This window comes from Penicillium maclennaniae (genome assembly GCF_028827695.1).
Source record: "Penicillium maclennaniae strain IBT 15551 chromosome Unknown utg000001l:1.0-3280838.0:1.0-3283122.0, whole genome shotgun sequence".
In the NCBI taxonomy this organism is placed as follows: domain Eukaryota; kingdom Fungi; phylum Ascomycota; class Eurotiomycetes; order Eurotiales; family Aspergillaceae; genus Penicillium; species Penicillium maclennaniae.
This window is the reverse complement of record NW_026623213.1, coordinates 818,665-829,931: the sequence shown is the minus strand read 5'-3', so window position 1 is coordinate 829,931 and position 11,267 is coordinate 818,665. Positions and strand designations below refer to the sequence as shown.

General features: G+C 50.1%; 3 protein-coding genes across 3 annotated transcripts; 1 reads left to right on the top strand and 2 right to left on the bottom strand.

The window, feature by feature from the left end:
* Positions 1 to 2,013: 2,013 nt before the first annotated feature.
* On the top strand, positions 2,014 to 2,559 carry N7477_000305 (putative extracellular thaumatin domain protein; the record flags this gene model as incomplete). Its single annotated transcript, XM_056961968.1, has 1 exon — positions 2,014 to 2,559. The coding sequence occupies one exon, from the start codon at positions 2,014 to 2,016 to the stop codon at positions 2,557 to 2,559; it is 546 nt and encodes a 181-aa protein (XP_056826971.1).
* A 2,239-nt stretch (positions 2,560 to 4,798) lies between these two features.
* N7477_000304 (putative ABC efflux transporter) lies at positions 4,799 to 8,704 on the bottom strand (the record flags this gene model as incomplete). The annotated part of the gene is made up of 1 exon (XM_056961967.1): positions 4,799 to 8,704. One exon carries the CDS (start codon positions 8,702 to 8,704, stop codon positions 4,799 to 4,801), a length of 3,906 nt encoding a protein of 1,301 aa, XP_056826970.1.
* A 1,193-nt stretch (positions 8,705 to 9,897) lies between these two features.
* On the bottom strand, positions 9,898 to 10,994 carry N7477_000303 (HpcH/HpaI aldolase family protein; the record flags this gene model as incomplete). Its single annotated transcript, XM_056961966.1, has 5 exons — positions 9,898 to 10,052; positions 10,116 to 10,488; positions 10,528 to 10,656; positions 10,710 to 10,830; positions 10,927 to 10,994. 5 exons carry the CDS (start codon positions 10,992 to 10,994, stop codon positions 9,898 to 9,900), a joined length of 846 nt encoding a protein of 281 aa, XP_056826969.1.
* Positions 10,995 to 11,267: the final 273 nt, after the last annotated feature.

Sequence of the window (11,267 nt, the reverse complement as noted above, 5' to 3'; positions counted from 1 at the left end):
AGACCGGAGCAGCCCGACCAGAGGGTCAACAGGCGTAGGTCCCGGCACCGATTCCCACCAGCTCCAGGGCCCCCGTCAGGCTGCAGGCACCCTTGTCCTTAGCACGAAAAAGGGACGGAGACAGCCCGTCCCAACCGGGAAGGTGACTCGATGTGGCTGTGAGAACTCCACCAGGCGGGGGAGCCCTGGAGAGGGGAGTCCAGGGCGTGAGACATTGGAGAAGTGTTTGTACACAGTAGTATACCTAGTATTGTTCATTGACCATTTTCATCTGGACCATCTCGCCCGCCTTGTTTTGCATATATCGCGGACTAAAGACGGAAATGGGGTCTAGCGGGACACCGCACACCGGGCACTAGGCCGCAGGTACCAGACGGATCAGCGGAAGGGCTAAATGTTCCCCTCTTTGAGAGGACCCCCTTGTCCCTTTTGGGCCCAAGTGTAGCGGTCTAGAATTATCACAAGCATTCTGGAAGATGGCCGAGTAAAGCCCTGGGACCGTTCCGGTGAATTTTCCAGTGTTTGCCCCCCTCGTCTCTAGTCAACTCCTAGTCTAGTCAGGTTCCGGTCCCACTCGTTAAGGTAGCGTCCGGTGCTGGCCGGACGCACTGTTGGGCCGGGACTAGAACGGTCAGAGTATGCATCGAATATTCAATATAAATGCGCACATGATATGTTGAAGAGTAGAGACCAACCGTTCCCGGGTCGGGGTTCAAGGGTTCAGGGTGTCCGGGGACGCATGGGCCAACAATTCCAAGATATTCCAATTACGAAATACAAAGACATGATAGATTCAGGGAAAAAAAAAAGAAACAATGATGAAAACCACGCATTGCCACAGACATCTCGTTAACACATCCAGACTGGATCGCCAGGTACCTGAGAGGCCCGGCGACGTCAGAGGCGTGTATAGAACGGAGAATCCGAAAAATTCTGACGGGGTGTATTGGCCACAGATGCGAGATTTTCAGGAACAAAAACTGTGTGCGCTGGCGACATGTCTAGGGGATGTGATAGGCAGGTAGAGTGGAGGAGGATACGTCGCAATGGCCAACATTCGGGTCACCAGTCAGATTGGTAATCTCTATCGATACTCAAGTCTCTTGTTTATGGCCAAAAATTGACCTGGCGGGGCAACAGTGTCACCATGGTCCTGGGGTGGCCATTTGATACTATTTAGGATATATGAAATACCTATGCCAACTGCCATGAAGACTCTGTCCCAGGGTTCTCTTTTTTTTTTTGCCGTTTGGAGGGACAACGTAAAGTGGAGTAGCGTTTATTGCCACAGCCCCACAGTATGGAGTGAGATTAAAGGCACGCTCTTTATTACCATGCACGCACCATGAGATCGCCATTTCCCATCACTGCTCGAGTCTGTCAGGTACCAACGACACGTCACTTTTTCGAACAGCTGATTCTATATCACATCGCATCCTCTAATGTATTGTCAAAGTTCAAAACAACTGAAGCCGAGACAAAAGTACTGGGCTTCGTATAGTGAAAGGATGAACTTTGATGTATCGAGTGTAGAATCTATACCTGCCCTATCCTTGCAGGGCCACACTATACTTAACTAGGCGCTCTGAAAAGAAGAAACCCCTCTTTGGTCCAGACCATGAAACCGATGCGACGTCAGGCGAATCGCCTTCTATGGGCCCACTCCTCTTTTTTGCCTTTAGGCGGCTCCGCTGTTCCTAGATTCGATCCATGGATCAGGTCTGCGTGGCTACACTCGACACGTTTTTTGCTGGACCGGTACCTATCCGGGGTCCCTGGCAGGGACCCTTTTGAAAAGTTATAAAGAGGGCCTCATCCACCCAGACCTGTCTCGATCAAACTACGTCTCTCTCTCTTTGAAGACCTACCCTCATTCTTTCTTTTCCGAGATCGATTCTCGAGACATTCCTTAGTCTGTCGACCAGACCACAATCCTTGATCAAAACCCCACGATCTATATACATCTCACCCACAGTCTTTTTTTTTTTGACCAACTCAAAAATCTCCATCACCATGATGTTCACCAAGACTTTCGGCCTTGCCGCTGCCTTTGCCACTCTGGCTACTGCTCTGCCCTCGGGCATGATGGTCCGTCGTAACGACGCCGGCCCCGCCAGTGGCTCCGTCCTGATCACCAACAACCTGAACATAGACGTCTACGCCTGGTCTGTAACCGACGTGGTTGGCCCCATGCAGACCCTGACTGCCAACGGTGGTTCCTACTCCGAGGCCTGGCAGACCAACCCCAACGGTGGCGGTGTTTCCATCAAGCTGGCCACCGACCCCAGCCAGTCCGATGTGCTCCAGTTCGAGTACACCCAGGCCGCCGACACCATCTTCTGGGATCTGTCCTGCATCAACATGGAGACCAGCTCCGAGTTCACCACTTACGGTTTCTCCGTCCTGCCTTCCGAGGGCCAGTCCTCTTCGTGCCCCTCTGCTGTCTGCGCTGCTGGTGACAGTGCTTGCGCTGCCGCCTACCTGTACCCGAGTGACGACCAGGCCACTCACGGCTGCCCCATCGACACCGGTCTGGCTCTTAACCTTGGCCAGGCCTAAACTGTCATTTCTTTTCCAATGACATGAACCTGCCGGTTGACCCGCGCACTCTTTTTTTTCTTAAGGGTCTTTCTACTTTCCACCTTTCGTCCCACCAGCCAGCTTGGTGGTCCTTTTTGGTTTTCTTCGTTTCACCCCCCCCTAGTGAGGTGACCCCATTTTTCTTTTTGGATTGGACCTTGTCCCACATGTTCGGTTGACTCGACATGTCTCCTCACCGAGAGCGGTTGATCCCGCCCGGCCAAGACGTCGTCTACGAGCTATGAATATTTTGACGTCTTTGAATACCCCCGCTTGGGACAGGATATGGAGATTGGATCTCCAGGAGTTAAAGAAGAGGGGACGCCCATGATAGACTATAGAGATTTGACTTTTCATCACGTTTAACAAAAAAAAAAAAATCTTTCTTTGATGCATTCATTTTTCCTAGCTTCTCATACTTCCACAGCCGGAGACCCGCGCAAAGCCTGCAAAGCCTGCAAAGTCTAATCAGAACCACCAAAAAAAAAACGCATTTCACCGGCTTTCTTGGACTAAGAAAAATAATGGAACAAGGAAAATAATGGCTGGAACGAAGTATGATTTGTTGACCACTTTGCGTGGAACCGCGAAGACCAATACTCGCTTCGAAGGGCTCTAGATCAAATAATAGACAGGGACACTCTAAGATTTTTTCTTCCTAGTAAAGTGTCCGATTCGACCAGATGCGCCCGGTGGGCCTTCAGAGACAACGCTTACTCGCGGATCGCAGCCCAACGACGTGTCGCTCCACAATGAATCATCAAGAGATCCGAGCGTGCCCTGATGTTTTCCAGTAGGGCTTGTCCTCTGGCTAAACCGGTTCTCGAGTCTAGAGTAAGATGTAGGATGACTGATCCTATTGCCTCATCCCGAGTTCGGGTAAGTGCCTGATCCATTGTCCTTCCCGAAAGGCGCGACCCAACCGCGTAGAACAGGTACTGAACTCTTTCTTCCGACTTGACCATTTGGGACACTTGTGGGAACAGTTTTGGGATGCCTTTGTGTGGTTGAACCGCTATCCGCTAGAGTCTGGAACTGGTTCAACCATACTCTGAAGCCGGCCTCCATCCAATCGCAATACAGTTGGTCAATATTCGGGCTGGGCCCGAATGAATCGACCCAAATTTTTACATTCAGAAAATCCAGTCCTATAGCCGAATTATTACGCGATCTCCTTGATTTTTGGGAACTTTACTCGGACTTTCATGGAGCAAGTGGGACTAGGCCCATCTCCTGTCTTGACGGACTTCTTTCCCCACCATGCACTGCATCGTAACAGATGCGTGAAAATATGAGGAGTGAGCGACGGTGAAACTTTAGCATATTGAAAAGATAAGGATAAGTAGAACAGAAGAACAATGGCATACATGTACATGGTGAAACAGTCTTCAAGGCGCGGTCCCCGGCTGAGCTATGGGTATCGGGAAACGCCACAGCGGGTAATGCAGAGGGGTTTTTGGAGGACCATGGGCATGGTTTTCTACGGAATATCTGGCATTTCACATAATTTTATGCCCGGGCATTCCAGGTGGGTACACCCTGCTGAAGAGGTTTCTACCAAATTCTCTGTTGTCAGTGTCAAGGATGCGCATGTCAACCGAACCACGCCGCGATGAAGGAAATCCTCCCATTCCTGTGGATCTTGACACCTGGGGAATCACGAATGATAGCCTATAACACCGAGTCTCGATACAATCAGTTATTAATAATACAAGTGATTTTAAGGATTGTCATACTCAAGATACTCAGTCAGAACTCGAGGACCTCTTTTCCGGCTATCCCTAAATTGAGACATTCGGCTCATGTTCACAAGCTAGGGTAGCTGACTATCATCATGTCCGATTGACAAGCCATGCTCGGAAGCCTGTAAGAGATAACGCGCCGGTCGACCAAAAGTAGGAGATATCGGATTCGTGTGATTATATGACGAAACTAACGTGCGAGAATATCTTGGTAGCACGATTATTCAATCAGTCTGTGTTGGATGAAATGCATAGATGCTATCAGCGGTCTCATTACATTTCCGAAAAGCCTCACGTATGTTCTCTATCAGAGCTTCGCCAGATTTGGAAGAGACGAATTATGATAAACCTTCAACTCCATGGTCTGAACAGGACATTTCTCTACTTCAAAGTCATTATCTTGGGAAATTTGTTGAAACGTCGAAATGGGTATTAAAACTATGTACATGGTACGGAAAAAAACACCAGCAAATCCATTAATTTGCCTGACGAGATCGCCGCCATTCACGCCACCGCTCTATCAGGTGATGAGAGCGCATCGCCTTGAGCAATGCGTATGCCACGAATCGATAAATGATTGTGGCCACTCCCAGTGCCATGATGTTCATTGCTCCGTCTTTATTGAGGTTGTACAGTGCAAGCACCTCTTCTCCAGTATTGATCGGGCATTGACCATTAGCAAGTCGCTCGGCGGAGGTACAGCTGAATTTTTGACCTTGCATCGAGTAGTGTGCCAAGTTGGCGATCGCGTACTTGATTGGCGATAGGTGGTTGATGCCTTGCAGAACGTTGTTAACGTTCAGGCTCATCACGCCACCGAGGATCGTGGAGATAGATAACAAGACAGAGGTGATGTTGACAGCAAAGCCGACGTGTGAGAACAAAGTGCAGAACATGATGCCTACGGACTCGCCGCAATTGATGATGCAGAAACAATTGAAAGCACTGATGAGGAACATTTGCACTGTTCGCTTCATATTATCGGCAAAAGCGGCCAGCACACCGAACACGAGGGACGAAACGATCTCGAACGGAATCTCGATTGCCGTGTAAGAGAGAAGGAATGTCTCGGCGGAGTAGCAATTGTCGGCTTCTTCACGGTAGAAGACATCACGTTCATTTGGGTAGATGGCGATGTTTTGAAGCATTCCTACAAAGTACAGCGCTGCGAACTCCTGCACAAATCCCATGCGCGACTGCACAGCGGCATAATCGTTCTTGAGTGGTGCAAAGAACAGCGCCATGATGATGCCGATACCCAAGACTTGCATCGACCGCGCCATTACCAACGGCGGCTGACGCCAAAAGTTGATAAATGACCGACGGAGCACGATCGGGAACGTGATCACAAATGGCAGCATCTTGCGACGAAGACTACCAAGTTCGGCGGGCGTTGCAATCCGAGACGAGGCGCGTCCCAGAACAGGAGTTGACTCTGACCAATTGTTTATGAGATGCTGAACACGCTGGCGAGTGAGGGCTTCGCGGTCTTCCTGTTGCAGATCAACTGTGATCAAGTCCAAGACAAAATCTGCCGGGTTGGTCGTCTTTGGACACTCGTGGCCCAAGGCCGCAAAGTGGGGAAGCATTTGTTGCCCATGGCCCGCGTAAACAGGATATCCGCCTCGAGCTAAGAGCAAGACTTGTGAGAAATGGTGGAACAAATCCGACCGGGACTGATGAATAGTCATGATCAGGGTGCGGCCTTCGGCTGCCAGGCCCTTGAGGACCTCGATAATTGACATCGCGGTGAAAGCATCAAGACCCGAGGTTGGCTCATCAAGCAATAATACCTTGGGGTCAGTAAGGATTTGAATGGCGATGGTGACTCTGCGCTTCTCGCCTCCACTGATACCCTTGATTAGTTCGCTGCCGATGAGGTTGTCCGCACATTCTTTGAGACCCATCTTGTATAGAATTTCCTCTGCCCGGCGGTTTTTCTCCTCTGATGACATCCATGTGGGTAATCGTAACCCTGCAGCGAATCTTAAACTCTCCCTCACCGTTAGTGATGGCATGAGGGCATCGTCGTCCTGCGTGACGAACGAGGTCACTGATCGAATCACATTTTCCGATGGCACCGCTCCGTTGTACAGCATCCGACCGTCTAGACGATAATGGGTTCCCACTGAGCCATGCAAGCGGCGGGCAATTGAATTTAGAAGTGACGTCTTGCCACTGCCTGATGGTCCCATGATGATGTTAAGCTGCCCAGGCATGAATTCTGCCGTGATGGGATGTAATATCTGAAGTGAGAGAGGGCGTTGCCATGGAAGCTGTTTCTTTCGAATCTCCAAGGCGTATTTCTCCAGCGAAATGGCAACTCGTCGCACATCTTCGGCGGGACGAACCGCTACCTTGGCTTTTCCCGCAGCAGGGTCGCCTTCTGTCTTTCGAGCTTGGGCAATGTCGATGGCATAACGATTGTACTGGAGCAGTAAACCAGCCACGAAATAATGAGCGAGCATGAATGCTATCAGCACAACGATAGGTCGCCAAATCCAATTGGACGGCAGGCCCAAGCTTTGCATAATATATCGTCCAGTGTATTCTTTGCAAGCCGGATCGAGTGGATTGTCAGAATATGGACATGCGTAAAATTGACCAAGTTCAGAGCCTCCTGGTCCAATGAATTCGTTCGCACACAGTGCGCCGAATATGTAGAACGTATAGGCGCACCATTTGAGCCATCGCACGTAGACGGGAATTTGGTTACCTTGAACGAAATAGCCGCATGCAAACGACTGCAAGGTGAAGGACAGATTGCCAACCAGACTGGCACCGGGGAAATTTCTTGAGACACCGATTGATACCGCAGCAAAGGTAACAGCGATATAGTGCGTAAGCACAGTCAAAGCAAAGAAAATAAAGAATTGTGCTGCATCGAGGCGATAGCCAACCATGAAGTAGAAGATGACCGAGAAAAGTAGCGGCACCGGGAGATCTTCCAGTGGGAATCGTGCGATTCGACGGCTAATGAGAAAGGCGGGAACGCCGACCACGCCTTCATTCCGCTCGCGGTCAAAGAGGCGGATGTCGATGGTCAATCGGTAAGTCTCATACAACAGAATGAGATAACCGTTGAGACTGCTGGCAGTGTACAGACTGCCTTCTCGAGAGCGAATCCCTGCCAAGCTTTCATCAAGTTGTAGGAATATCCAGCCATTGATCACCGCCATGCCAACAGCTTCGAGCAAACTGCCAGCGACACCCATTGGGTCTCGAAGAGTTGTCTTGAATGTTCGCGATGTTAGGACACACACTTGTCTACGAAAAGAGACTTTCTTCATTGCTCCTGTTCCGACGCCGCGCAGTACGGGCGCCAGAGGGGGCTGCTTCTCCTCAGTCTCTGTGAAAGGCCGTGATCGCCACACCTGCCGAAGATTGTTCACCCTGTCATAAGACGCTGCTTCCAGAGCTTCAGTGCGATTATCAATTGCCGCCAAATCTATTAGAAACTCCGCAGGGTTGACAAATGGAGGTAGCATATGGCCGCATTGTTCGAAGTGCGCCACTGAGTCGCTCACTGATCCGCTATATAATGGTGAGCCCCGAGCCAAAAGGATAACATTGTCGAAAAGTCTCCAAATTTCGGAACGAGGTGCATGAATGGAAACGATCACGGTGCGACCATCTCGAGCCAGCCGATTTAGTGTGCGAATAATTTGAAAAGCACTGGTAGCGTCCAAGCCGGTCGTGGGCTCATCGCAGAACAAAACCGAGGGATTGGCCAACAACTGCACACCAATACTCGTGCGTCTCTTCTCACCACCACTGCAACCCTTGTGGGCTGTCGTCCCAATGCGCGTATCAGCACAATCCTTTAGGCCAAGCTCAAGGATAACCTGCTCCACGATGGCATACCGCTCTTCCTGGGTGGTCGGTGGAGGCAGTCGCAGATCAGCCGAATACCGCAGAGTCTCACGGACAGTCAAAGTGGGAACGAGAACATCCTCTTGCATCACGTAGGCACTGCGGATGCTTTGGATCTCGGTGTTGTTATTGAAGGTAGTGTCTCCCTCAACGGAGGCGCGAGAGAGTGACATGCGACCGGCCATAAGGTTGAGCAATGATGTTTTCCCCGATCCACTACTTCCGATGATAGCTGTCAAGCTACCACTTGGCATGCTCGCGTTAACTCCATCGAGCACCGTCTTCGAGGTACCTTCGATTTTCTGACCCCGTAGACGACGCCAGAAGTGTGATGGCGATGATTCCCATATTGGAGGGGAAGTATCGAGATGAAGAGACAAATTTCTTACCTGAACATTGACTGGATTGACATCACGCAGTGTGAGATTGTAGACTGCGTCCTGAAGGGCCGCGTGGAAGCCTGTGTCCTTCTGGACCTCGATATCCTTGACGATCTCGTCCTTGTCCATCGCGAAGGGTGAGACACCGACGAGATGCACCCCTCAATAGCGTACGCCCCTAGATCCCCGCACTCATCTTTTTAGACGATGATAAAGGCGATGTCTGAGGTAAAAAAAAATGACCCGAGGTGCGATGATGTCAAAAGGATCACAACGATGAAGCTGTCCGAGTGTCTTCAAAGCTTGTAGTTCAATGCACTCTCGCCAGTGTCGAGATCTTCTCGCGCACATCAAGGGGAATAAAGTACATGTCAGAGCGGTATACCCCTGTCGAAGACTGGTATCTCGACGATAGAATCACGTTTTCACTGAACTTGGCCTCGTTCGGTTTAGTTCTTCTGCTGCTTATCCACTCGTCTTGTCCTCGCTTACGTTACATTACCGTAACTTTCCCATTTGAGAGTGTGACCTCAAATGTAAATTGCTTACATGTATCAAACCCCACGACAGGTAGGAAAGAGTGTATGAGAGCGCTCCATCAGCTTTGATCTCATTGAACTTTCTCCAAATGGACACAAAGATCTAGTCTACCAAACAAAGTACACTTAAAATGTATCGAATAGTGCTTTGATAGTATTGAGACTCTTGAAAAAGCTATATCACCGCTTTGAGAACAAAATCACACTGGTGAGTTTTCTTGTAACAGAACGGTATTAACGTTGGCAGATGTAAAGGAAATTCGAGCTCATAATACACACTCCGACAACGAAAACGAAAACGAGGCGATGGCCTAAAGCAGGATCCACTTACCCCGGGTCACGACACGCATCATAAATCATCACTTTTCATCTTGAGTGGTCAGCCTGATGTCTGAGTCAGCCTGATGTCTGAGTCAGCCTTGCCTCTAAGCGAAGCCATCTGTCTCCATAGGGTAGTTGTACTTCTTGTCAATCTGCTTGACAGTGGCCTCCTTTTATGCGATGCAATGTATGATACAAGGAGGCGCTGTGACCCCTTCTTCTTTATACATGTCCCCAGAGGTAGAACTTTGCCCCTCAACCCATGTAGCTTTCCTGCCGCAGCAGCCAAGAGGGGTTTCAAGGCTGTCAGCAACGAACATTAGAAGCCCATGGTTTATATTTATTCCACAAGTCTCTTCGGGGAGTGGAACAGCCCCAATGTCTATGCGATGCTAGAAGTGGTAATATTTGATATCAATGTCAGGATCTATACATTTCGCATTTCAAGTCAATGCAAAGAATCTAATAGCCTTCACGGGCGCCACCTTGAACAGTCTCGCCATTGGCGGTCTTCAACTCGTTCAGCATACCCGTCCGAATAACACCAACATCAGTGTTGACAGAGATCATATCGAATCCTTGCTCGGCACGCTTGCGAGCGTCATTACCATCGGTACCTTTCAAGCACAGTCAGAAAATTTCAATTCAGGATGCAAGGTTTCGGTTCTAGGCAAACTTACAGAAGATAGCAGCCTTCTTGCCATTAGCATGGGCAGCAGCCAAGATACGCTGAATAGAAGCCTCGTGCTCTTCTCCGCCGCGAGTAACACCTGTCTGCTTGGCAAGATCGAAGGGTCCAATGAAGAGGACATCAATGCCAGGGGTAGCTGCAATCTTCTCAACATTCTCAACACCGGGTCGCGACTCAATCTGCACGCACACGGTCACAAACTGCTGGGAACCCTCATCGTATTCGGGGCCCGGGTTGCATCCGGGGAATGAGTGGGGGGGCGAACATGGGACCGTAGCCACGGGTTCCGATGGGAGGGTACTTGCACCAGCTGACGATCTTAGCAGCATCAACCTATACAGTATGGCGGTGTCAGAGGAGTTCTATGAGTTATGCCGAAGCTGTATTGAAGCCGGACATACCTCCGAGTGGCACATAGGAGTCATAATGCCGTGAGCACCAGCATCGAGAGCACGCTTGATCATCCACTCCTCTGCCCAGGGGACCCGAATAACGGGGCTAGCGTCTTCAGAACCAATAGCATTGTTGAGCTGGATTACTGTCAGCTCTACCAGCGATTTCTCTGGGAACCATCTGGACAGACCTCATAATAGTTGGAATCGGAAATCAAACCGTGCTCGGCATCAACCAAAACCCAGCTGAACTTTGTTGACGATCCAGAGGCACCGTGAATGATGGTCTTCGCAACAGCAGCACTGGGGAGACTGCAAACGCGAATTAGCAAGCTGGAAAGCTTGGGCTTCTGCTGTTGACCGAGACAGGCCCCGCAATGCGCCAAATGAAGTCATCGTGGCACGTACGTGAGCCAGAAGCCGAATGCTGGCGAAGGGCCTCTGAGGCTCCTTTGAATAGCAGTGGTGTAAGACATTTTGATCTGAGTTTTTGTGACAATTGAAGTTGTGCTCTGCGCAAGCAAAAAGGATTATTGGAAGGTTGAGAATTGTCAAGAGGGGATCTTCTTGCGGTGTGGGGGAATGCTCGGGATAAATGAACCCGACCTTTTCGCGGGGGTCCCGCGGGATATGAGAGGCGTCGGGGTTACTCCGCGCTGCGACCGACCCGACCGTTGTCCATTGTCCATTGTCCACAAACCGAAGTAATTCGCGCGAATAGACCGCGAAAACTGTCAATATAGATATAC